The 27128-nt window shown below is 51.3% G+C and overlaps 1 protein-coding gene across 1 annotated transcript in view; it reads left to right on the top strand.

Moving 5' to 3' along the window:
* The window catches only part of LOC144606718 (polycomb protein SCMH1-like), a 78920-nt gene that overhangs the window by 37883 nt on the left and 13909 nt on the right, over window positions 1–27128 (top strand). The window contains exons 7-8 of the mRNA XM_078423033.1: window positions 3777–3865; window positions 4612–4855. Coding sequence (XP_078279159.1) covers window positions 3777–3865; window positions 4612–4855 — 333 coding nt within the window. The remainder of the gene's footprint in view (window positions 1–3776; window positions 3866–4611; window positions 4856–27128) is intronic.

Genomic DNA, 27128 nt, shown 5'->3' on the forward strand with positions numbered 1-27128 from the left:
GAGAGAGAGAGGGAAAGCAAGGGCTACTTGAAGTTAGAGAAGTCAATGTTCATACCGCTGGAGTGTAAGCTGCCCTAGCGAAATACGAGGTGCTGTTCCTCCACTTTGTGTTGGGCCTCACTCTGACAGTGGAGGAGGCCCAGGGCAGAGAGGTCAGTGTGGGAGTGGGAGGGGGAGTTGTAGTATTTGGAGTATTGCGTGCAGTTCTGGCTGGAGGTGGATGGTGGAGGCAGATACGATCGTGGCGTTGAAGAGGCTTTTAGCCAGGCACATGGAAGTGCATGGAACCGAGGGACATGGGTCAGATCAGGTTAACTTGGCCTCATGTGCAGGAAGGAAGTGCAGATGCTGGTTTACACCGAAGATAGACACAAAAAGCTGGAGTAACTCAGCGGGTCAGGCAGCATCTCTGGAGAGAAGGAAGGGGTGATGTTTCGGTCGGAAGATAGAGCGGGGGGAGGGGGAGGTAACTGGAGGCGAGCGAGATAAGGCCAGAATAAATCAGCAGCTGATGACCCCTGAGCATCAGGTTCTTGGCATTATGTTCAGCACAGACTTTGTGGGCTGAAGGGCCTGATTCTGTGCTGTTCCCTTTTATCACATTTGATTAGTACGAGATTACGGGGAGAAGGCAGGAGAATGGGGTTAGGAGGGAGAGATAGATCAGCCATGATTGAGTGGCGGAGTAGACTTGATGGGCCGAATGGCCTAATTCTATTCCTATTCCTTATGGCCTTATGTACACATGATTGTAATCATGTATTGTCTTTCCGCTGACTGGTTAGCACGCAACAAAAGCTTTTCACTGTCCCTCGCTACACGTGACAATAAGCTAATGACATCCACAGCATATAAAAAGACACACATAACCAGGGAGGAAGGGGTTAATGGCAGGCTGAGTGTTGTTGAACTAACCTCTCCCCCTCCGGAACGCAGCAGCGTGTGTTTATATTGTAGAAACAGCAGCTCCCTCAGACAGCAGACAGAGACTAACTGGGCATTAATCTTACTGTTGTAGATGTAAACAACTGTACAGTCACATTGTTTAAATTAGTTATTGCATTACCATTCATTTACTCTGGATGTTGGAACAATATATCCATGCTTACTGTTCGTTGTGTTTTTCTGGGTGTTAAGCTACAATAATCCTACAATATTGGGCGTCACGGTGGCGCAGCGGTAGAGTTGCTGCCTCACAGCGCCAGAGACCCAGGTTCGATCCCGACTACGGTCGCTGTCTGTACGGAGTTTGTACGTTCTCCCCGTGACCCGCGTGGGTTTTCTCCGAGATCTTCGGTTTCCTCCCACACTCCAAAGACGTACAGGTTTGTAGGTTAATTGGCATTGGTGAAAACTGTAAAATTGCCCCTAGTGTGTGTAGGGTAGTGTTAATTTAGTTTGGTTTAGTTTAGAGATACAGCGCGGAAACAGGCCCTTCGGCCCACCGGGTCAGTACTGACCAGCGATCCCCGCACATTAACACCACCCTACATACACCAGTGACAATTTTACATTTATACCAAGCCAAATCTCGGAGAAAACCCACGCAGGTCACGGGGAGAACGTACAAACTCCGTACAGACAGCACCCGTGGTCAGGATCGAACCCGGGTCTCTGGCGCCGTGAGGCAGCAACTCTACCGCTGCGCCACCGTGACCATTACTGTAGGATTATTGTAGCTTAACACTCCGAACAGTAAACCTTGATATATTGTTCCAACATCCAGAGTAAATGAATGGTAATGCAATAACTAATTTGAACAATGTGACTGTACAGTTGTTTATATCTACAACAATAAGACTAATGCCCAGTTAGTCTCAGTCTGCTGTCTGAGGGATTGCTGTTTCTACAATATAAACACATGGTGTGTGCAGGAGGTCTCTGGCACTTTAATAGCTCCATCGCTACGCAAACGCTACCCCACACACACTAATACTACTCCACACACACACACACACACACACACACTAATACTATCCCACACACACTAACACTACCCCCACACACACTAATACTACCCCCTGCGTGGGGTTCAACGGGGGGAAGGACTGCACTGTCCTCGTCCATATCTTCCACGCTGCCGTCAGCAGGTGGGCGGCGCGGAGCGGAGCGAGGGATCGGCGCGGCGCTCCGTTCTTCCCGCGGCACGGGAGCAAGGGAGGGAGGGAGCACCGTGCTGTGGGAGGGAGGGAGGGCGGTGAGGAGGGAACGTTGTTTAAGATGGCTGCGCCGTTGTGTTTGGCTGCCTGCCACTGTATGTTTCTTTTTTTTTCCTTATCAGATGTACAGCACTTTGGTCAACGTGGGTTGTTTTTAAATGTGCTATACAAATAAAATTGACTTGACTTGACTTGACCCTGTGTGAGAATCGCTGGTCGATATGAGCAGTCTGACGAAGGGTCTCGACCCAAACGTCACCCATTCCTACTCTCCAGAGATGCTGCCTGACCCGCTGAGTTACTCCAGCATTTTGTGTCTACCTCCGATTTAAACCAGCACCTGCAGTTCTTTTTTCCTATAAACTAAACTAAACCCCCTTGGATAATAAACCCTCCCAGACTTCTTCCATTACAGCCACACGTTCATCAGTCAGTCTGCAAAGAGCAAACTCGTTCCCTTTGATTTTTCAGTGATGAAGCAGATGTAACTTGGCGTACAAATATCAAAGAAATTTAAATAAAAGATCTCCCGGTTGCCAAACATTTTGACTCCCCCTCCCACTCCCACACTGACCTCTCTGTCCTGGGCCTCCTCCACTGTCAGAGTGAGGCCCAGTGCAATTTGGAGGAACAGCATCTCATATTTCGCCTGGGCAGCTTACACCCCAGCGGTATGAACAGTGACTTCAAGTAACCCTTGCATCCCCTCTCACTCCATCCCTCCCCCACTCTAGTCCTCGTACTAGTTTCGCTGTTGTCTACTGAGTTTCACTGTTTGTGTCACTTGTTATCACCTACCCCGCAGCCAACAATGGACTATTGTGGGCTCCACCTTTCCTTGATCACCGTTGCTGGCTTTGATTTGTCCTTTTGCATAGCTTTCATTCATTTGTTCCATGTACCTTTTCGTATCTCTCGGTTCCCTCTCCCCTGACTCTCAGTCTGAAGAAGGGTCTCGAAGCGAAACGCCACCCGTTCCTTCTCTCCAGAGATGCTGCCTGTCCCGCTGAGTTACTCCAGCATTTAGTGTCTGTCTTTGGTGTAAACCAGCATCTGCAGTTCCTTCTTCCACAGAAGTAAAAGGTCCATGTGGAAGCATTGACCGATTCTCCCTCCACAGATAGACCACCCAACACCATTCAATTTAGAATGAATCTTCTGGTCTTACAATAGACAATAGATGCAGGAGGAGGCCATTCGGCCCATGCGAGCCAGCACCGCCATTCAATGTGATCATGGCTGATCATTCTCAATCAGTACCCCGTTCCTGCCTTCTCCCCATACCCCCTGACTCCGCTATCCTTAAGAGCTCTATCCAGCTCTCTCTTGAATGCATTCAGAGAATTGGCCTCCACTGCCTTCTGAGGCAGAGAATTCCACAGATTCACAACTCTCTGACTGAAAAAGTTTTTCCTCATCTCCGTTCTAAATGGCCTACCCCTTATTCTTAAACTGTGGCCCCTGGTTCTGGATAGACAATAGACAATAGACAATTACACTGACATGAACCGTAGTTCTCTGGAGAAGCATTGCTTCACGTTGTCTTCATTTCCAGCTTTGTAATTTGATGAATTTAGAGGGGTTACAGATACAATCCTAACCTCTTTTTCAACCTAGGATTTCGACTGAATGCATCTTCATGGCCTATGTTTTTACTCAAGACGTTAAGCGGAGCAGAAATGGCGCCGAGCAGAATATTTCACAAGGTGAGCATTCTTTCTTGCGTATTTTAGACTTTTAGGCTTTTGACACTTTGGCATTCTCCCCCCCACACCAGGCCCCCCTTTGTTCTCCCCCCCCCCCCCCCCCCATGGAGGTCCCCCCCACACCAGGCCCCCTTTTGTTCTCCCCCCCTCATGGAGGACTCCCCACACGGAGGTCCCCCTTTGTTCTTCTCCCCCCTCATGGAGGTCTCCCCACACAGAGGTCCCCCTTTGTTCTTCTCCCTCCCCGCCCCCCTCATGGAGGTCTCCCCACACGGAGGTCCCCCTTTGTTCTTCTCCCTCCCCCCACCTCATGGAGGTCTCCCCACACGGAGGTCCCCCTTTGTTCTCTCCCCCCCCTCATGGAGGTCTCCCCACACGGAGGTCCCCCTTTGTTCTCTCCCCCCCCTCATGGAGGTCTCCCCACACGGAGGTCCCCTTTGTTCTCCCTCCCCCCCCCCCCCCTCATGGAGGTCTCCCCACACGGAGGTCCCCTTTGTTCTCCCTCCCCCCCCCCCCTCATGGAGGTCCCCTCACACAAGGTCCCACTTTGTTCTCCCCCCCCCCCTCATGGAGGTCCCCTCACACCTGGTCCCCCTTCACTACAGAGTTGTGACCGTCCCTGCGTTGGACAGAGGTTGTTGAGATATCTCCACTGATGCCCGGTCATCCTTCGCTAACGAGGTCTGGGTGCTGCCCGGGGTTTGACCGTCCATGCCCTCTGACCTGCCCTGGTGTGTCGTCCTCAGGAGCCGCCGTCACCGTCACAGAACCACCACAAGGTGGGGATGAAGCTGGAGGCGGTGGACAGGAAGAACCCGCACTTTATCTGCCCCGCCACCATTGGGGACGTGAGGGGCTCGGAGGTCCTGGTGACGTTCGACGGCTGGAGGGGGGCCTTCGATTACTGGTGTCGCTACGATTCTGGCGACATCTTCCCCGTCGGGTGGTGCTCGATGACGGGGGACAACCTGCAGCCGCCCGGAGCCAAGGGTAAGGCTCGTCTAGATGCCCGTCTGGAGCACGGGCTTCCAATGATTCTATGATGCTCTGCTGTTACATGTACCTAGGTGCGCACAGCCCGGTGATCTCACCTCCGCAGTACACAGGCGGTCACGGTGGCGAGGAGGTAGAGTTGCTGCCTTACAGCGAATGCAGCGCCGGAGACCCGGGTTCGATCCCGATTACAGACGCCATCTGTACGGAGTTTGTACGTTCTCCCCGTGACCTGCGTGGGTTTTCTCCGAGATCTTCGGTTTCCTCCCACACTCCAAAGACGTGCGGGTTTGTAGGTTAATTGACTGGGTAAATGTAAAAATTGTCCCTAGTGGGTGTAGGATTGTGTTAATGTGCGGTGATCGCTGGGCGGCGCGGACCCGGTGGGCCGAAGGGCCTGTTTCCGCGCCGTATCTCTAAACTAAACTAAACTCCACAAGAGTAGCCATGTTTCTGGTGCCGCCAAAGTTACGAAAGGTTCTTTGCCACAGATGGCTGTGGAGGCCAAGTCAGTGGATATATTTATGGCAGAGATGGATAGATTCCTGTTTAGTACGGGTGTCTGGGGTTATGGGGAGAAGGCAGGAGAATGGGGTTAGGAGGGAGAGATAGATCAGCCATGATTGAACGGGCGGAGTAGACTTGATGGGCCGAATGGCCTAATTCACTTATGAAATTATGAAGTCCTTTAGTCCCTGACAGTGATAACACAAGTTTGGTTGGGACAGTGGTAAGCAAAGATACTAGAGGAGCAAGATAGACCACTCGACCCTAAAGACCGTAGTACGTCACGGCGCCATTTTAGTAGGCAGAAACTTGCAGAAACGTTTAAAAAGAAAAATAACAAAAATCTGTGAATTGATAGATGAGATATATTCTGCATTTTAATGGTATCATCACACGTACTGTTCCCCCAAAACACTGATTACACTGCGAGAGGCAGAGCGAGCTGCGGGTTTTGCCGACTAAAATGGCTCTGGAGTACTGTGTGCAGTTTTGGTCTCCAAATTTGAGGAAGGATATTCTTGCTATTGAGGGCGTGCAGCGTAGGTTTACTAGGTTAATTCCCGGAATGGCGGGACTATCATATGTTGAAAGACTGGAACGACTAGGCTTGTATACACTGGAATTTAGAAGGATGAGAGGGGATCTTATCGAAACGTATAAGATTATTAATGGGTTGGACACGTTAGAGGCAGGAAACATGTTCCCAATGTTGGGGGAGTCCAGAACAAGGGGCCACAGTTTAAGGATAAGGGGTGTAGGCCATTTAGAACGGAGATGAGGAAAAACCTTTTTCAGTCAGAGAGTTGTGAATCTGTGGAATTCGCTGCCTCAGAAGGCAGTGGAGGCCAATTCTCTGAATGCATTCAAGAGAAAGCCAGATAGAGCTCTTAAGGATAGCGGAGTCAGGGGGTATGGGGAGAAGGCAGGAACGGGGTACAGATTGAGAATGATCAGCCATGATCACATTGAATGGTGGTGCTGTCTCGAAGGGCCGAATGGCCTCCTCCTGCACCTATTGTCTATTGTCTAATGGCTCCTTTGCGTACTACACCAGTATAGGCGATTTCAACAGAGTGGTCCATCTTGGTCCTCTAGTGTCTTTGGTGATAAGGTAGTGACTGTACCACTGTACCACTGCGCCACTGTACCACTGTACCACTGCGCCACTCCTGACGAATGTTTGTAAATTCAGGTGATAAGGAAAGGATAGAAATTTCAAAGTGGTTTCAGGGCGGCGCGGTGGCGCAGCGGTAGAGTTGCTGCCTCACTGCGCCAGAGACCCGGGTTCCATCCTGACCTCGGGTGCTGTCCGTGTGGAGTTTGCACGTTCTCCCTGTGAACCGGGTGCTCCGGTTTCCTCTCACATCCCAAAGTCGTGCGGGTTTGTCGGTTAATCGGCCCTCAATCAACTGCCCCCTCGTGTGTCAGGCGTGGATGAGAAAGTGGACATGGATCTAGTGCGAATGGGCGATCGATGGTCGGCGTGGACTCGATGGGCCGAAGGGCCTGTTTCCACGCTATGTTTTTCAAACAGAAACTTTCCATTCAATCACCTTTCTTCAGACTGAGAGTCAGGGGAGAGTGGGAGGTGGAGATATGGGGGGGTCTCGACTCCCTCACCCCTGACTCTCAGTCTGAAGAAGGGTCTCCACCTGAAACGTCGCCCACACCTTCTCTCCAGAGATGCTGCCTGTCCACAGATTGCTGTGAAATCTGTCCACAGGTGCCTGATGCCTGAAGAGTTAACGTCTTTCAATTTTTTTAATTCGGCAGCAGCCTAAGCTTTAACGACATGACTGCTGTGGTAATGCTCTGGAAAGTGATATTGTGGCGCGGTAGGTTGGATCAGGAAATTCTCGCAGGGCTGTTTGTGTTTTACAGTGTTCCGTTTAATTGTGGGTTCTCAGTGCCAACGCTGTTAATGATCAAACTGTGGAATGACGAGAGTTTGTGTCAGTTACTCGAGCGAGGACTGTGAGCATTAACGCTGCAAATGCACAATAACAGTTCTGCTGAAAGTGTGGGTTGGACTCGAAGTCCTTCTGTGGGCCAAGTGGGTGTCTCCATGCACTGCAGTGAAATACACTCCCTGGCATTTATGAGACTTTGGGACAGGCACACGGATACGCCGTGAACAGAGGGATATGGATTGGTTTCGGAAGGAACTGCAGGTGCTGCTTAACGCTGAAGATAGACACAACTTGCTGGAGTAACTCAGCGGGACAGGCAGCAACACTCTAAAGACGGAACGAGTGAGGTTTCGGGTCGAGACCCCTCTTCAGTCGGTAGTTGCCTGTTTTGATCCTGACTACGGGCGGAGTTTGTGCGTTCTCCCTGTGACCTGTGTGGGTTTCCTCCGGGTGTTCTGGTTTCCCCCCAAATTCCAAAGAGGTGCTGGTTTGTAGGTTAATCCGCTCCTGTAAATTGTCCGCCGTGTGTGGGATGGGGCTAGCGTTACGGGGTGATCGCTGGTCGGCGTGGACGGGGCTCTGGAAGGTCTGTTTCCACATTGTGGGTCTCTAAGCTAAACTAATCTGCAAAACTGAAGATAGGTTTTGAGTTGCTCTGAATTGGAAATGAGTTACTCCGGCACGAAATGCCGGGACAACTCAGCAGGTCAGGCAGCATCTCTGGAGGGAAGGAATGGGTGGCGTTTTGGGTCGAGACCCTTCTTCAGACTGAGAGTCAGGGGAGAGGGGAACGCAGAGATATGGAGGAGGATGCTGGTTAAAATCGAAGGTAGACACAAAATGCTGGAGTAACTCAGCGGGACAGGCAGCATCTCGGGAGAGAAGGAATGGGTGACGTTTCGACCCGAAACGTCACCCATTCCTTCTCTCCCGAGATGCTACCTGACCCGCTGAGTTACTCCAGCATTTGGTGTCTACCAGAGGTATGGAGGGGTCTCTTGACTCCCGCTCCCCTGACTCTCAGTCTGAAGAAGGGTCTCGACCCATTCCTTCTCTCCAGAGATGCTTCCTGTCCCGCTGTGTTACCCCAGCATTTTGTGGCTATCTTTGGTGTAAACCAACGTCTGCAGTTCCGTCCCAAGCGTTTAATCTGAAACACTTGCTGCTTTTATTTGCATTTGGTTTGAAATAACGAACTTGAGCTCCACATATAGGAAACCGCAGAGTCTTATCTGGGCTGCGTCGTTTGGAAGGTACTTTCAGAACGAGTGAGGAGCCGTGCCCAGGGCAAACCACAACGGCCTTCAGCTCTGCTGTGCTCTTGGTGTTTTGCCCAGGGAATAAACAAAGCAGCCATTATTAATACTTTCCCGTCTCCCAATGCTTTACATTTACTTTGAGCTGGGTTCCTCGGGCATATTCGACGTTTAAACAGGTTCCAGCTCAGCAGGTAGGACGGGCTCGATGCACTCAGGTGTCAAATGTGAACCTTTCAAACTTTTTAATCTCCTCAAAAGGACACAGAGTGCTGGAGTAACTCAGCGGGTCAGGCAGCATCTGTGGAGAACATGGATAGGTGACGTTTCACAGAGTGCTGGAGTAACTCAGCGGGTCAGGCAGCATCTCTGTTTTGTGCAGGAAGGAACAGCAGATTCCGAAGAAAGACACAAAATGCTGGAGTAACTCAGCGGGACAGGCAGTATCTCTGGAGAGAAAGAATGGGTGACGCATTGGGTCGAGACCCTTCTTCAGACCTACCCCAGCATTTAGTTTGTTGTCCCGTGTACCGAGGTACAGTGAAAAAACTTTTGTTGTGTGCCAATCAGTCAGCGAAAAGACAATACATGATTACAATTGTTTGGATAAAGTGATGACGTTTAGGTAAACGTGTAGAACATGGATAGGTGATGTTCCAGGTCTTACAATTAATCTGTAGAAGGATCCAGACTTGAATCATCACCTATCCACAGATGCTGGCTGACCCGCTGAGTTACTCCAGCACTCTGTATCTGCAGCTCCTTGTGTCTACAGATGACCCAGAGGTTTTACCAGGGTGATATTCTGAATTTTCTTTTCTCATTCAGTAGAAGTGGACAATTTAGGGCGGCACGGTGGCGCAGCGGTAGAGTTGCTGCCTCACAGCGCCAGAGACCCGGGTTCCATCCTGACTACGGGCGCTGTCTGTACGGAGAATGTACGTTCTCCCTGTGACCTGCGTGGGTTTTCTCCGGGTGCTCCGGTTTCCTCCCACACTCTAAAGGCGTGCAGGTTTGTGGGTTAATTGGCTTTGGTAAAGTTGTAAGTTGTCCGTAGTGAGTGTAGGTGAGTGTACGTGTGTGCAGGGGTCGCTGGGCGGTGCGGGCTCGAAGGGCCGAATGGCCTGCTTCCATCCTGCATCCTAGACTAATCTACCCCTCTCTCAAGTCCATCCCAATTCACCACATCTTTATTCCTCCAATTCTGCCCTGTGTCCTCCTGGAAGGACGTCCATCTCTGGAGCTTCCTCCTTGAACCCCATCACCAAATCTCTTCTCACCAATGCGACGTGACATAACTTCCATTCTATAGTTCCTTGATCAGCGTCTGCTTTGATCTGTCGTTTTCACACCTAACCCTTCCACGTATTTCTAGCTTCTCTCTCCTCCTACTCTCAGTCCGAAGAAGGGTCTCGACCCGAAACGTCACCCATTCCTTTCCTCCAGAGATGCTGCCTGTCCCGCTGAGTTACTCCAGCACTTTGTGTATATCTTTGGTGTAAACCAGCACCTGCAGTTCCTTCCCTCACATTTAGTGATCTAATGCAAAGGAGGTACGTATGAGGAAGCTTAGTTAATCCTCCCCTCGCATTGATTTTAGACGTTGGAAGGTCATGTTTCAGCGGTATTAGACGTCGGTGAGTATTGTGTTAATTTCTGGGCACCGTGTTATAGGAAAGATGGTGTCAATCTGGAAAGGGCACAAAGAAGATTTACAAGCACGTTTAGATTTAGATATTTTTTTTAGAGATACAGCACAGAAACAGGCCCTTCGGCCCACCGGGTCCGCGCCGACCAGCGATCCCCGCACATTAACACTATCCTACACCCACTAGGGACAATTTTTACATTTACACAGCCAATTAACCTACATACCTGCACGTCTTTGGAGTGTGGGAGGAAACCGAAGATCTCGGAGAAAACCCACGCAGGTCACGGGGAGAACGTACAAACTCCGTACAGACGGCGCCCGTAGTCAGGATCGAACCCGAGTCTCCGGCGCTGCATTCGCTGTAAGGCAGCAACTCTACCGCTGCGCCACCGTGCCACATTGCATTCAAGAGCTAGATAGAGCTCTTAAGGATAGCGGAGTCAGGGGGTATGGGGAGAAGGCAGGAACGGGGTACTGATTGAGAATGATCAGCCATGATCACATTGAATGGCGGTGCTGGCTTGAAGGGCCGAATGGCCTCCTCCTGCACCTATTGTATATTGACTGGAGGGCCTGTGGGAGAGGGCAGGCCAGGACCTTATGGACCTTATGCCTTGGAGCGCAGGAGGATGAGCGTGATCTTCTAGAGGTGTACAAAATCATGAATGGAATCGATGGGATAGATGCACATTTTACACAGAGTCGGGGAATCGGGAATCAGAGGACATACGACTAACGTCCTAGACTCTCCCACTGTGGGAAACATCCTCTCCTCATCCATTCTGTATTGGTGAGTGTCTCTATGGTCCAATTTTCATTGTTAAAACAAGCCGTGTTAACTGATGACACCAGAGGTAATAGTTTCCTGAACATTACTGACAGATGTTCATATATGATAGGAACAGAATGAGGCCATTCGGCCCATTGAGTCTACTCCGCCATTCGCTCATGGCTGATCTATCTCTTGCCCCAACCCCACTCTCCTGCCTTCACCCCATGGCCCCTGGTATCAGATATGTTGGTGCACATCTGGCTCTGGTTTCCAGTCTGACATCTGCACTGGCTGCCAGCCCAGAAACTTTGCTGAGTTACAAATTAGATGCACCAAAATGTGCATCTATGCTATCTATTCCACAAGGAACTGCATAGGCTAGCTTACAAAAAAAAGACACAAAATGCTGGAGTAACTCGGGGCCAGGCAGCATTTCTAGACAACGTGCAAACTCTGTTTAATTTATCTCGGGAGAATTTGGAAAATGTCACCTATCCATGTTCTCCAGAGATGCTGCCTGACCCGCTGAGTTACACCAGCACTCTGTGAAACGTCACAATAGACAATAGACAATAGGTGCAGGAGGAGGCCATTCGGCCCTTCGAGCCAGCACCGCCATTCAATGTGATCATGGCTGATCATTCTCAATCAGTACCCCGTTCCTGCCTTCTCCCCATACCCCCTGACTCCGCTACCCTTAAGAGCTCTATCTAGCTCTCTCTTGAATCCATTCAGAGAATTGGCCTCCACTGGCTTCTGAGGCAGAGAATTCCACAGATTCACAACTCTCTGACTGAAAATGTTTTTCCTCATCTCAGTTCTAAATGGCCTAGCCCTTATTCTTAAACTGTGGCCCCTGGTTCTGGACTCCCCCGACATTGGGAACATGTTTCCTGCCTCTAACGTGTCTCATCCTTCTAAATTCCAGTGTGTACAAGCCTAGTCGCTCCAGTCTTTCAACATATCCATGTTCTCCAGAGATGCTGCCTGACCCGCTGAGTTACTCCAGCACTCTGTGAAATGTCACCTATCCATGTTCTCTACAGATGCTGCCTGACCCGCTGAGTTACTCCAGCACTTTGTTTCTTTTTTAAAGTTGCAAGTTGATGGTCTATAAGACTCAGATGCTGACATCTCCTTTTTAAAAAAATTTCATTTATAAAGAAATAACTGAGCAGCAGTCCGGACCTGAAATGTCACCTAGACCAATAATACTGCCTGATGCACTGACTTTCTCCAGCACTTTGTCTTTATTCTTTTGTAAACCAGCATCTGCAGTTTCTTGTTTCTGCAACTTAACAGCAGCTTTGTGTAGAGGGTGTTTTTGCATCTGGCTTGTTGCATGCTTTCAGTAAAGACCCACCGGGACTTTTAACGTTGGATTAAGAGCCAGAGGGGGTGTCCGAGGAGGGATTAGCAGGTAACATCAAGGGAGTCTTCAGTCAACGTATAAACAGCGAAAGGCCTGTCGGAAGAAGAGTGAGTCTGATGAAGGATCAAAAAGCAGATCTTGTAAGTCAGAGGGAATGGAGCTGGGCTGGATGCCAGAGGAATGCAGGATTGTAAATGTTCCACTCTTATGAGTAATAAAAAATAAATTAGGAACAGGCCATTTGGCCATTGAGCCTGCTCTGCTATTCAGTAAAGGCGGCACAGTGGCGCAGCGGTAGAGTTGTTGCCTCACAGCGCGCGAGACCCACGTTCCATCCTGACTACGGGCGCTGTCTGTACGGAGTTTGTATGTTCTCCATGTGACCCGCGTGGGTTTTCTCCGGGTGCTCCGGCTTCCTCCCGCACTCCAACGACGTGCAGATTCGTAGGTTAATTGGCTTCTGTAAATTGTCCCTGTGTGTGTGTGTGTGTGTGTGTGTGTGTGTGTGTGTGTGTGCGCGTGTGTGTGCGTGTGTGTGAGTGTGTGTGCGTGTGTGCGCGTGTGTGCGTGTGTGTGTGCGCGTGTGTGCGTGTGTGTGCGTGTGTGTGTGTAGGATAGTGCTCGTGCCCGGCGTGATCGCTGGTCGGCACGGACTCAGCGGGATGAACGGCCTGTATCTCTACACTAAACTAAACTGGATCTTCGAGTTCGAGGTGCCATTCACAGAACGGTACAACACAAGTACAGGCCCTTCGGCCCACAATGTCTGTGTTGAACACCATGCCAATGCCATCTCTAGTCTGCCTGCACGTGATCCATATCCCTCCCCTCCCCGCATATCCATGTGCCGATCTCAAAGCCTCTTAAACACCACGACCGTATTTGCCTCCACCACTACCCCTGGCAGCTCGTCCCATGCCCCCCCACCCTCTGCCCCCCACCCCCCACATCTCCTTTAAACCCTGACCCTTGCACCTGAAGGGCTCATTCGTGCTTTAATGTCACTTGTCCACTCCACAATCAGATTCTTTTTGCACATATTAAACATGTGGGTGACGCCATTGTCCAAAGTCCGGTCGGCAAACGCACGCTGTACTGGAGCAGTTCCCACGAACCCACGCCCCTCTCTCCTCTCCTCTCCTCTCCTCTCCTCTCCTCTCCTCTCCTCTCCTCTCCTCTCCTCTCCTCTCCTCTCCTCTCCTCTCCTCTCCTCTCCTCTCCTCTCCTCTCCTCTCCTCTCCTCTCCTCTCCTCTCCCCTCCCCTCCCCTCTTTCCCCTCCCCTCTTTCCCCTACCCCCTCTCCCCTCCTCTCCTCTCCCCTCCCCTCCCCTCTTTCCCCCCTCCCCTCCCCTCTTTCCCCCCTCCCCTACCCCCTCTCCCCTCCACTCCTCTCCCCTCCCCTCCTCTCTCCTCCCCTCCTCTCTCCTCCCTCCCCTCCTCTCCTCTCCCCTCCTCTCCTCTCCCCTCCCCTCCTCTCTCCTCCCTCCCCTCCCCTCCCCTCCCCTTCTCCCTGCTCCTCTCCCCCTCTCCCCTCTCCTCTCCCGGCCCTCTATATGTCCCAGGGATGCCTCCTGCAGTTGACCTTGAAGATGCTGGAGGCATTACCCAGTTCACCCTCCCTCCCACCGCCCCATGCTCCTCCTGTCCCACGTCTCCAACTCCCTCCCGGTTACGCCAACCTTTGAACTCTCGGGTGGATTCATAAGTACAAGCAGCAGAATAATGGCCATTCGGCCCATCAAGTCTACTCCGCCATTCAATCACGGCTGATCTATCTCTCCCTCCTAACCCCATTCTCCTGCCTTCTCCCCATAACCCCTGACACCTGCACTAATCAATAATCTGTCAATCTTTGCCTTAAAAATACCCACTGACTTGGCCTCCACAGCCGCCTGTGGCAAAGAATCCCACAGATTCACCACCCGCTGACTAAAGAAATTCCTGCTCATGTCCGCTCTGAAGGTACGTCCTTTTATTCTGAAGCTGTGCCCTCTGGTCCTAGACTCTCACTCCCACTAGACGTCCTGTGGTCTGCCAAAACTACACCCTGGAGAATCTCAGGCATTTATTTCTTGGTCATCATCCTCGATCAACATTTACAGTTTGGTGAAATCGCCCACTGAGAGTTGTCTTGAGGCCCACCATTTTGGCACGGTGCTAAACCACAAGCTTACAAAGGCATGACCCTCGCTCTGCGAAACTGCACACCATATCTCCAGGGTTCAGCCCAGCACCAGCACTTCGTAGAACATCACCACGATTCTGCATCAAGGTTTCAGTGAAGAAACGTCTTTGCTTTCGGCAGAAACAAGGAATTGCAGATGCTGGCCGACAGAAAGGGACACAAATAAGGGTCCCAACCCGAAACGTCACCTATCCATGTTCTCCACAGATGCTGCCTGACCCGCTGAGTTACTCCAGCACTATGTGAAACGTCACCCATCCGTGTTCTCCACAGATGCTGCCTGACCCGCTGAGTTACTCCAGCACTTTGTGAAACGTCACCTATCCATGTTCTCCACAGATGCTGCCTGACCCGCTGAGTTACTCCAGCACTTTTTGTCTTTTTTTAAAAATTTAAGCCTGCACCTGCAGTTCCTTGTGTCTACATGGATATGTCCATGGAAGTCTTGTTCAAGAGATTCATCTGCAGACTGCCATCTGTGTTTCCGAACCTTCTGCTAATGAAGTTCTTTTGAAGTGTAAATCGTGTCAGCAATGTAAAATAAGCCTGCAACAACCTGCACAGTCAGAGTAACAAGTTACTGGATAATCTGTGCATCAGTGGCGGAGATTGAAGGGCGATCCTACGTTAACCTACAAACCCGGACGTCTTTGGAGCGTGGGAGACAATAGACAATAGGTGCAGGAGTAGGCCATTCGGCCCTTCGAGCCAGCACCGCCATTCAATGTGATCATGGCTGATATTCTCAATCATTACCCCGTTCCTGCCTTCTCCCCATACCCCCTGACTCCGCTATCATTAAGAACACTATCTAACTCTCTCTTGAATGCATTCAGATAATTGGCCTCCACTGCCTTCTGAGGCAGAGAATTCCACAGGTTCACAACTCTCTGACTGAAAAGGTTTTTCCTCATCTCAGTTCTAAATGGCCTACCCCTTATTCTTAAACTGTGTGGCCCCTGGTTCTGGACTCCCCCAACATTGGGAACATGTTTCCTGCCTCTAACGTGTCCAACCCCTTAATAATCTTATACGTTTCGATAAGATCTCCTCTCATCCTTCTAAATTCCAGTGTATGCAAGCCTATGCAGGGAGAACGTACAAACTCCGCACAGACAGCGCCCGTGGTCAGGATGGAACCCGGGTCTCAGGCGCTGTGAGGCAGCAACTCTACCGCTGCGCCACCGTGCCGCCCTGAAGTTCCTCCAGCACTTTGTGTTTTGCTCGAGAAGAGGTCCTCCTCCCTCTTACACTCCAGCCGATTATTTATTTGAAGCTCACGATTTTTAAAGATAAGAGTTGTAATTAAAAGCTTAATTGAGTTAGTTTGTCCGCTCATGAGTGTTTAGTTCCAGTACTTGAAGAACTGACTCGCTTTAATTTGGCTTTTTTAGTTTTACAGGTACAGTTGAGAAACAAGTCCTTTGGCCCACCCGGGTCCTTACCGACCAGTACTATCCTGCACTAGTCCTATCCAGATTGTAAATCATCCCTAGTGTGTGCAGGATAGTGTTAGCGTGTGGGATCGGCACGGACTCGGTGGGCCGAAGGACCTGTTTCCACACTATATCTCTAAACTAAACTTCACACGAAGGACAATTTACAATTGTACCAAAGCCAATCAACCTACAAACCTGCACGTCTTTGGAGTGTGGGAGGAAACCGGAGCACCCGGAGAAAACCCACGCGGGTTATGGGGAGAACGTGCAGACAGCGCCCATAGCCAGGATTGAACCTGGGTCTCTGGCGCTGTGAGGCAGCAACTCTACCACCACACCACCCTCACACTGTGGCCTAGTCACCAAGTCACAGTTTCCCAGCCTGAAAGAGATGATTTAAAGAATCAATGGTCCTGTTGCTTCTCGATTATCCCATTGAAGTTAGCCCTTGACCCTTCGTGCAACGGATGATAATCTCAACATCTGGAACAGTTGTTCATTTATCTCTTCCTTGCGATCAGCCCATCAAACAGTCGGTGCTCTGGCCCTGACTTCAAGTCGGGGAGTTATATCACAGTCCTTTGGTGCAGCCCCTATTTCCTTTGTTGATAACCCTGTTTTATTACTACTAAACCTTTCGCATTTTGAAATAATTTTTCTCAAGGACGTTGTTTTCTGAAGATTTTATTCCAGTTGCAGAGTTTCAGTTAAAGGCAGACACAAAGTGGCGGTGAATCTGTGGAATTCTTTGCCACAGACGGCCGTGGAGGCCAAGTCAGTGGATATTTTTAAGGCAGAGATAGATAGATTCTTGATCAGTGCGGGTGTCAGGGGTTATGGGGAGAAGGCAGGGGAATGGGGTTAGGAGGGAGAGATAGGTCAGCCATGATTGAATGGCGGAGGTGATTTGATGGGCCGAATGGCCTAATTCTGCTCTTATCACTTAGGAACTTGAACAAAAAGCTGGAATAACTCATCAGGCAGCAACTCTGGCGGCAGGGATAGGTGACGTTTTTGGTGGAGACCCTTCTTCAGACCCGAAACACCAACTGTTAATTTTCTCCAGAGATGCTGCCCGACCCGTTGAGTTACTCCAGCATTTTGTGTCTATCTTTGGTTTCTACCAGCATCTGCAGTTCCTGTCTACCCAGAATGTGCCTTCACCCTATTTTCTTTCGTGATTTTATACACATACAGTATAGAGTCTATAATTCTGCTGGCTGGCTTGTTATAAAATCATGAGAGGAATAGATCGGGTAGATGCACACAGTCCCTTACCCAGAGGAGGTGAATCGAGGACCAGAGGCAAGGGTTTAAGGTGAAGGGGAAAAGATTTAATAGGAACCTGAGGGGTAACTTTTTCACACAAAGGGTGGTGGTTGTAGGGAACGAGCTGCCAGAGGAGGTAGTTGAGGCTGGGACTATCCCAATGTTTAAGAAATAGTTAGACAGGTACATGGATAGGACTGGTTTGGAGGGATATGGGCCAAACGCGGGCAGTGGGACTAGTGTAGCTGGGACATGTTGGCCGGTGTGGGCAAGTTGGGCCGTAGGGCCTGTTTGCACGCTGTATCACTATGACTTTATGACACTGAACACTGGCGGGTGGGACAGGTGTAGATGGGACTTCATTGGTGGAGCGGGAGCACGTGGCCACTGGCTGGGTGAGGTCGCGTGGGGCGCGGGGCGGTGACGTCACCCTTTGTCCCGTATTTGGGAGTGAGGAAGTTGGCAACCCTACTCTCTGCAGCCTGACTTGCTGCTAACTACATTGGACATAGTGCAGCTCGGCCTGAATTAAACGTGGATCGTTTCCAGCTCTGATCTCATGACATCCAGGGAGCCTCTGTCTCGGAGCAAACCATCGCCCTCTCGGTCTCTCCCAAGACCCTGGGATGTCCGAGCGGCAAGCTTGGTCACTCGTGCTGCACTGAGAGTCATGGAGAGTCACAGAGTGATACAGCGTGGAAACAGGCCCTTCAGCCCAACCTGCCCACACCGGCCAATAGACAATAGGTGCAGGAGGAGGCCATTCAGCCCTTCGAGCCAGCACCGCCTTTCACTGCGATCATGGCTGACCATCCACAATCAGTACCCCGTTCCTGCCTTCTCCCCATACCCCCTGACTCCGCTATCTTTAAGAGCTCTATCTAACTCTCTCTTGAAAGTATCCAGAGAATGGGATCAAGAACATGTCCCATCTACACTAGTCCCACCTGCCTGCGTTTGGTCCATATCCCTCCAAACCTGTCCTATCCATGCACCTGTCTAACTGTTTCTTAAACGTTGGGATAGTCCCAGCCTCAACTACCTCCTCTGGCAGCTCGTTCCATACACCCACCACCCTTTGTGTGAAAAAGTTACCCCTCAGGTTCCTATTAAATCTTTCCTCACCTTAAACCTATGTCCTCTGGTCCTCGATTCCCCTGCTCTGAGCAAGAGTCTCTGTACATCTACCCGATCTATTCCTCTCATGATTTTTTACACCTCTGTAAGATCTTCTCTCAAGACTCATTCAGGTTAGATTTTCCTTGAACATAAATCTACAGAGTTTCCAAAATCCAGGTTTGGTGTCTCTCCTGATCGACCTTCTTCACTTTAGCCTGTGGCCACAGCAAGGCTCACCGCAGAGCCAGAGCTGCCTGCTTCATCAAGCACACCCACCTTCCTTAAACATTCGTAGGAAGGAACTGCAAGTGCTGGTTCAAACTGAAGATAGACACAAAAAGCTGGAGTAACTCAGCGGGACAGGCAGCGTCTCTAGAAAGAAGGAATAGGTGACGTTTCGGCTCAAGACCCTTCTTCAGACTGAGAGTCAGGGGAAAATGAAACGGTGATGTAGTGAGATATAGAACAAATGTATGAAAGGTATAGAGTGTGGGTGTGTTTGTTGTCTCGTTGTCTGTAACTCGTTTTCACCTAGCCCACAGATAACAATGGCCTGTTTCCTTTATCATTGGTACTTTTTTGCACATCTTTCATTCATTTAGAGAATGAGAGTGTATGTGCCTGTAACTTGTATGTGTGTGTGTGTGTGTGCCTGTATCTGAGTGTGTGTGTGTGTGTGTGTGTGTGAATCTGAGTGTGTGTATGCACATGTGTGTGTGCATATGTGGGTGCTTGTCTGAGTGCAGCATGTGTGTGTGTGTGTGTGTGTGTGTGTGCGCGCGCACATGTGTGAGTGTGGATGTGTGTGTGTGCGTGAGTGTGATCGTGTGTGTGGATGTGTGTGCGTACATGTATGCTTGTGTAAGCGTGTGAGTGAGTGAATCTGAGTGTGTGTATGCACACATGCGTGTGCGTATGTGCGTGCTTGTCTGAGTGCATGTGTGTGCGTGCGTGAGCATGTGTGTGCATGCATGTGTGTGAGCGTGCATGTGGATGTGTGTGTGCATGTGTATGTGTGAGCGTGTGCGTACATGTGTGTGCGTACCAGGGTGCATGCGTGTAAGTGTGTGCGCGTGCGTGTCTGCTCCGGCTGGGCGGTGGTGAGAGGATGGGCAGTAGTGGGGGTTACCACCGCAGCTCCACATCCAGAGGTGAGACACATCTGCATGGGGCTCCCTGCACTGAGCAACAGCGATCCCCACCCCCCTGGGAGTGGCTGTAAACCTGCCGGCATCGTCCGTCCGTCCGTCCGGCCGGCTGGCCAGCTGTTGGCAGTATTTACGATTTGTCACATTTCCAGCTGTGTTTTGCGAGAGGGAGGGAGGGAGGGAGAGTGAGAGAGAGAGAGAGAGAGAGAGATAGTGAGAGAGAGAGAGAGAGAGAGAGAGAGAGAGAGAGAGAGAGAGAGAGAGAGAGAGAGAGAGGGGGACTGGAGAAGGGGAGAGAGAGAGGAAAGGGGAGGGGAAGAGGATAAGGGAGAGAAAGAGGATAAGGGTGGGAGGGGGGAGAGGAGAGAAGAGAGTGGGAGGGGGAGAAAGAGAGAGAGAGGGGAGGAGGAGAGGGGGGGGTGGGTGTGTGGTGGAGGAGAGGAGGGAAGAAAGGAATGGGCAGAGGTCAGGGAGAAGCAGAGGGGTGGGGGAGGGATGGGGAGAGTGTGTGTGTGTGTGGAGCCAAGATTTCTGTGTGAGGGTTGCCCAGGACTTGAATTACAATTGGCGTGTTAGTGACGCTATCGGGAGGAGTCTGTGAGAAGCTGCAGTCAGGCATGAAGGTGTCCCGATCTAGTCTTACACACCCGTCCATTACCTGCGTGGGTTTGCGGTGAACAGCCGGGTGAGCTACAGCTGACTGCTGTGTGTGTGTGCGTGTGTGTGTGTGCGTGTGTGTGCGTGTGTGTCAGAATCCGTGGCAGAGGCTTTGCCAGAAGAGGCAGCGGGTGAAATATGCAATGTGGCCAGCGATTTACTATTTGAAAGGTAATGCCTACTCTGCTCATTCTAAGCCTTTAGCTTTTAAAAGCTCTTTTTATTTGGGTCGATTTTGTTAATTGTACTGTCCCAATAACTCACGCCAGTTTCAGTGTTAACCGTTTAGCTTCTGGTGAGGTCACTAAGATATCTTTGACATTAGCATAGGGCGGTCACGGTGGCGTGACGGTAGAGTTGCCGCCTTACAGCGAATGCAGCGCCGGAGACCCGGGTTCCATCCCGACTACGGGCGCCGTCTGTACGGAGTTTGCACGTTCTCCCCGTGACCTGCGTGGGTTTTCTCCGAGATCTTCGGTTTCCTCCCACCCTCCAAAGGCGTACAGGTTTGTAGGTTAATTGGCTTTGGTAAATGTAAAAATTGTCCTTAGTGTGTGTAGGATAGTGTTAGTGTGCGGGGATCGCTGGGCGGCGCGGACCCGGTGGGCCGAAGGGCCTGTTTCTGCGCTGTATCTCTAAACTAAAACAGTACAGACAGATGCTGCCTGACCTGCTGAGTTACTCCAGCATTTTGTATCCACTCCGCCATTCAATCATGGCTGATCTATCTCTCCCTCCCAACCCAAATCTCCTGCCTTCTCTCTGTAACCATTGACATCCTGTTATCAGGCAACTGAACCATCCAACCACAACCAGGGAGCAGTCCTGAACTACTATCCACCTCTTTTGAGACCCTCAGACTATCTTTGATCGGACTTTACTGGCTTTATTTTGCACCAAACGTTATTCCCATTATCACGGAACTGCAGATGCTGGTTTAAACCAAAGATAGACACAAATAGTTGGAGTAACTCAGCGGGACAGGCAGCATCTCTGGAGGGAAGGAATTGGTGACGTTTCGGGTCGAGACCCTTCTTCAGTCTGAAACGTCACCCATTCCTTCTCTCCAGAGATGCTGCCTGTCCCGCTGAGTTACTCCAGCCTTTTGTGTCTATATTCCCATTATCACGTAACTGTACACTGTGGACGGCTCGATTGTAATCATGTATTGTATTTCCGCTGACTGGTTAGCACGCAACAAAAGCTTTTCACTGTACCTCGGTACACGTGACAATCATCCTTACTAGAGATTGGGTAAAACGATCTACAGCCTGAAATTGAATGAAGTGTAATCTTTGAAACAAAGTGCTGGAGTAACTCAGCGGGTCAGGGAGCATCTGTGGAGAACATGGATAGGTGACGTTTCACAGAGTGCTGGAGTAACTCAGCGGGTCAGGCAGCATCTGTGGAGAACATGGATAGGTGACGTTTCACAGAGTGCTGGAGTAACTCAGCGGGTCAGGCAGCATCTGTGGAGAACATGGATAGGTGACGTTTCGGGTATGGTCCCTTCTTCAGAAGGTCTGAAACGTGACCTACCCATGTTCTCCAGAGATGCAGTCTAACCCACAAAGTTACTCCAGCACTTTGTGTTCTTGTTTGTAAACCAGCATCTGTAGTTCCACGTTTCTGCATGATGTCAGGTTAAACTAATCTCCTCTCCCTGCACGTGATCCATATCCCTCCACTCCCTGCATATCCACGTGTCTATCCAAAAGCCTCTGTATCGTATCTGCCTCTACCCCCCCCACCCCCCACCCCCACCCCCACCCCCACCCCCACCCACCACCACCACCCCCACCCCCACCCCTGGCAGCGTGTCCCAGCACCCCCCACCCCCACCCCCACCCACCACCCCCACCCCCACCCCCACCCCTGGCAGCGTGTCCCACCACCCCCACCCCCACCCACCACCCCCACCCCCACCCCCACCCCTGGCAGCGTGTCCCACCACCCCCACCCCCACACACACCCCCACCCCCACACACACCCCCACCCACCACCCCCACCCCCACCCCTGGCAGCGTGTCCCAGGCCCCACCACCCTCTGTAAAGTTGAATTGAATATTTTGGATTTTGATAGCATCAGAGTGGAACAGGCCTTTAATTAAAACATTATCTACGGTGGCGCAGCAGGTAGAGCTGCTGCCTCACAGCGCCAGAGCCCCAGGTTCGATCCTGACCTCGGGCGCTGTCTGTGTGGAGTAGGGTTGCCAACTTCCTCACTCCCAAATTACGGGACAAGGTGACGTCACCGCCCCGCGCCCCACGTGACCTCACCCAGCCAGCGGCCACGTGCTCCCGGCCCGGGCGGCCGCTATTGGTGGAGCGGGAGCACGTGGCCGCTGGCTGGGTGAGGTCACGTGGGGCGCGGGGCGGTGACATCACCCTTTGTCCCGTATCTGGGAGTGAGGAAGTTGGCAACCCTACTAATACGGGACAAGGGCGGTCCCGTACGGGACAAACTAATTTAGCCCAAAATACGGGATGTCCCGGCTAATACGGGACAGTTGGCGACCCTAGTGTGGAGTTTGCACATTCTCTGTGACTATGTGGCTTCCTCCCATATCCCCACTCAGTCTGAAGAAGGGTCTCGACCCGAAACGTCACCCATTCCTTCTCTCCAGAGATGCTGCCTGTCACGTTGAGTTACTCCAGCTCTTTGGTGTAAAGCAGCATCTGAAGTTGCTTCCTGTAGGTGATGTTGACCGTCACAGCTGCACAGTTCTGAGCCTCGCTGTCTGCCAAACGTTGGTTTAAATCTCAAGACTATATTTGCCTGTTCTCCGTCCCTTACTAATGGTGCATTAAGTGGAACCAGCTCCACGTTGCATTTTACATCTGACAGCTTAATTGTGAAAGCCACTAAATTCACAGAGTGGTTTGTAGCATTACATGACAAGGACAAATGATCCCATACGGGTTTGTTTGAACTCTGATGTGTTGTACACGGCTAGTTACAAGTTTGTGTGTGTGAGTGTGTGTGTGTGCGTGTGTGTGTGTGCATGTTTGTGTGTGACTGTGTGTGCGTGCGTGCGTGTGTGTGTGTGTGTGTGTGTGCGTGCGTGTGTGTGACTGTGTGTGCGTGCGTGTGTGTGTGCGAGTGCCTGTATCAGCGTGTGTGACTGTGTGTGTGTGACTGTGTGAGTGTGTGACTGTGTGTGTGTGACTGTGTGTGTGTGTGCACGTGCTCGTATCAGCGTGTGTGACTGTGTGTGTGACTGTGTGAGTGTGCGCGTGCTCGTATCAGCGTGTGTGACTGTGTGTGTGTGACTGTGTGTGTGTGTGTGTGTGTGTGACTGTGTGAGTGTGTGACTGTGTGTGTGCGTGTGTGTGTGCGTGTGCTCGTATCAGCGTGTGTGACTCAGTGTGTGTGTGCGCGCGATTGTGTACGTACGTACTTTAGCGATCCAGCGATCCCCGTACACTAGCACTTGGAAACCAGAGCAGCTGGAGAAAACCCACGCAGGTCACGGGGAGAACGTACAAACTCCGTACAGACAGCACCCGTAGACAGGATGGGACCTGGGTCTCTGGCGCCGTGAGACAGCAAATCTACCGCTGCGCCACCGTGCATTCGCGTCAATCACTTCTTTAAAGAAAAGATTCTTGGCGTCGCGGTTAGAAAACCGTGATGGTTTGGTCGTCTGTGAGTTTGTGGAGCGTTTTGCAACTTTATCTTCAACGCTAATCTTTGCGAGAAGGTAGACACAAAAAGCTGGAGTAACTCAGCGGGTCAGGCAGCATCTGTGGAGAACATGGATAGGTGACGTTTCACAGAGTGCTGGAGTAACTCAGCGGGTCAGGCAGCATCAGAAGGCAGTGGAGGCCAATTCTCTGAATGCATTCAACAGAGAGCTAGATAGAGCTCTTAAAGATAGCGGAGTCAGGGGGTATGGGGAGAAGGCAGGAATGGGGTACTGATTGAGAATGATCGGCCATGATCACATTGAATGGCGGTGCTGGCTCGAAGGGCCGAATGGCCTACTCCTGCACCTATTGTCTATTGTCATCTCTGGAGGACATGGATAGGTGACGTTTTGGGTCGAGACCCTTTTTCAGTCTGAGCTCACAGCTTGAGGTGCTGTAGGAAAGAACCGCAGACAGAAAAAGCTAGAGTAACAGATTGAAGAAGGGTCTCGACCCAAAACGTCACCTGTACCTTCTCTCCAGAGATGCTGCCTGTCCCGCTGAGTTACTCCAGCTTCTTGTGTCTATCTTCGGTTTAAACCGGCATCTGCAGTTCCTTCCCACACATCTAATCTTTGCAATTCCAGCCCTTTCACCGTTTTTTCATGGAACAACTTTGTTTTGTGTATGTTTTGGCAGTTAGCAGACAGGCAGCTTGTTGGAGTCGTGGTGTATACACTCAGAGGTATCCGAGGAATGAGCCAGAAGGCATGTTCCCATCGTCCCCGTGTGTAGAAACAGCCTGTGCAGTGTGTCCGTGTGCACTGAGCTGATTTCAAGGCGAGCGTTGGATAAATGCGTGAAACATTGCTGTCGCTGCACGTAGACCGCGTGATGCAAGCTGTGAATTGTGCACCGTCAGTGCCCAGTCCACCCACACCACTCCACTCACACCCTCCCCAAACATTCCTAATGTCATCGAGTCCTGGTGCGGCCTGTAATGCCGTCTAGTCCAGTGGCCCTGGTTGTCATCTGGTAGCCATGTTGTGTGGTTAGTGGCCAGCTATTAGCTGTCCTTGCTCAGTATGGGGCCAGGAAGGAGTCCCATTCCAACACGGGGAGGGGAGGGGGAGGGGGAGGGGGAGGGGGAGGGGGAGAGGGAGAGGGAGAGGGAGAGGGAGAGGGAGAGGGAGAGGGAGAGGGCGATGGGAGGGGGAGAGGGGGTGGAGGGGAGGGGGTGGGGAAGGGGGATGGGAGGGGGAGAGGGGGTGGAGGGGAGGGGGTGGGGAAGGGGGATGGGAGGGGGAGAGGGGTTGGAGGGGAGGGGGAGGGGGGAGGGGGAGGGGGAGGGGGAGGGGAAGGAGCGATATCGGCGATGAGAGAGATGATGAGAGATCTCATCGCCGATATCTCTCGTTTCCCCTTATCCCTAACCTGTCTGAAGAAGGGTCTCGACCCGAAACGTCACCCATTCCTTCTCTCCGCCTGTCCCGACTGATCAAATTAAATTGCTTTTGGGTACGGAGTTTTGTATGTACGGAGTTTGTACGTTCTCCCCATGACCTGCGTGGGTTTTCTCCGGGTGCTCCGGTTTCCTCCCACACTCCAAAGACGTGCAGGTTTGTAGGTTAATTTGTAAGCGTTTGCAAATTGTCCCTAGTTTACTTTAGTTTAGTTTAAAGATCAGCGTGGAAACAGGCCCTTCGGCCCTCCGAGTCCGTGCCGACTAGCAATCCCCACAATTTAACACTATCCTACACACACTAGCGCCAATGTACAATTTCTACCAAACCAATTAGCCTACAGACCTGTATGGTTTTGGAGTGTGGGAGGAAACCGGAGATCCTGGAGAAAACCCACGCGGTCACGGGGAGAACGTACAAACTCCGTACAGACAGCGCCCGTAGTCAGGATCGAACCCGTGTATCTGGTGTTGTGAGGCGGCAACTCTACCGCTGCGCCACCGTGCCGAGTGCGTAGAATAGAACGGAGGATCGCTGGTCGGCGCGGACTCGATGGGCCAAAGGGCCTGTTTCCATGCTGTATCTCTAATCTAATAGTATATAATGGGAGACGGTTTCTTTCTGTTTATTTATGTAACGTGTGAGGTAACTTTTTATTTGACCTCAAACTGTGTTGCTGCATTTAAATGGAGCACACCTGAAGATTATCAGGATATTATGCCAGAAATATTCATATACCTGGAGGCAAACAAATTATAATTACAAATGAATCACTTCAAAATATTTTCTTATGTTAATGTGGAACTGTTCCAGGCTAGTGAGAGACTTTTACTTCAATGTATCTTCACCTGCTCTATTGCAGAATATGATACGGTTTGTTATCTTGGTCAGCATGGGCTAGTTGGGCTGAATGGCCTGTTTTATGGCCATATTTCATGGCTTGTGGCAATGGTTTCTCTCTAGTGGCCAAGGTGTGTATCTCGTTGCCATGGCTTGTGGCTAGTGGCCATATTTCGTGTATAGTGGCCTTGGCTCACCTCTAATGGCTTTGGTCCATGTCTGGTGGCTAGTGGCCATATTTCATGGCCAGAGGCCATGATGTGCCTCTAGTGGCCATGGTGTGTGTCTGGTGGCCACATTTCATGTCTAGTGTCCATATTTCATGTCTAGTGTCCATATTTCATGTCTGGTGGCCACATTTCATGTCTAGTGTCCATATTTCATCTCTAATGTCCATATTTCAAGTCTGGTGGCCATATTTCATGTCTAGTGGCCATATTTCGTGTCCAGTGGCCATATTTCATGTCTAGTGGCCATATTTCATGTCTAGCGGCCTTGGCTTGCCTCTCGTGGCCCTGGTCCATGGCTGGTGGCCATGGCTTGTGGCTGAGACTGGGTCCAACGTCGGCAATGGGCTAGAGGGCCGTGTGGAGGAGGGGGCGAGGGTGTTTGCGTGATCGTTGACCCTTGACGAGTCTCCCCGTTTACCGTCTGTCCACAGCAGTCGTTCCCAAGAGCCTGGCGGCGTGCGTGGAGGAGGGACCGGAGAAGCAGAGCGCGGAGGCGTTGGTGAAGGGCGTGGCGGAGCCGCTGGCCGGCCACCGCGGCAGGAAGCCCGGCAGGAAGCGCAGCCGGACGGGACAGACGGGCGACGGAAAGGCGGAGATGCAAAGCAGCCCCGTCCCGCCATCTGCCAAACCCCTGGAGCCGCTGAAACTCCCAAAGAAAAGAGGCCCGAAGCCTGGCAGCAAGGTGAGTGCGGAGAGACACAGAGACATAGACAACAGGTGCAGGAGGAGGCCATTCGGACCTTCGAGCCTGTACGCACCGCCATTCATTGTGATCATGGCAGATCATTCTCAATCAGTAACCCGTGCCTGCCTTCTCCCCAT

The sequence above is a fragment of the Rhinoraja longicauda genome, chromosome 27 (genome assembly GCF_053455715.1).
Source record: "Rhinoraja longicauda isolate Sanriku21f chromosome 27, sRhiLon1.1, whole genome shotgun sequence".
NCBI classification, from domain to species: Eukaryota; Metazoa; Chordata; class Chondrichthyes; order Rajiformes; family Arhynchobatidae; genus Rhinoraja; species Rhinoraja longicauda.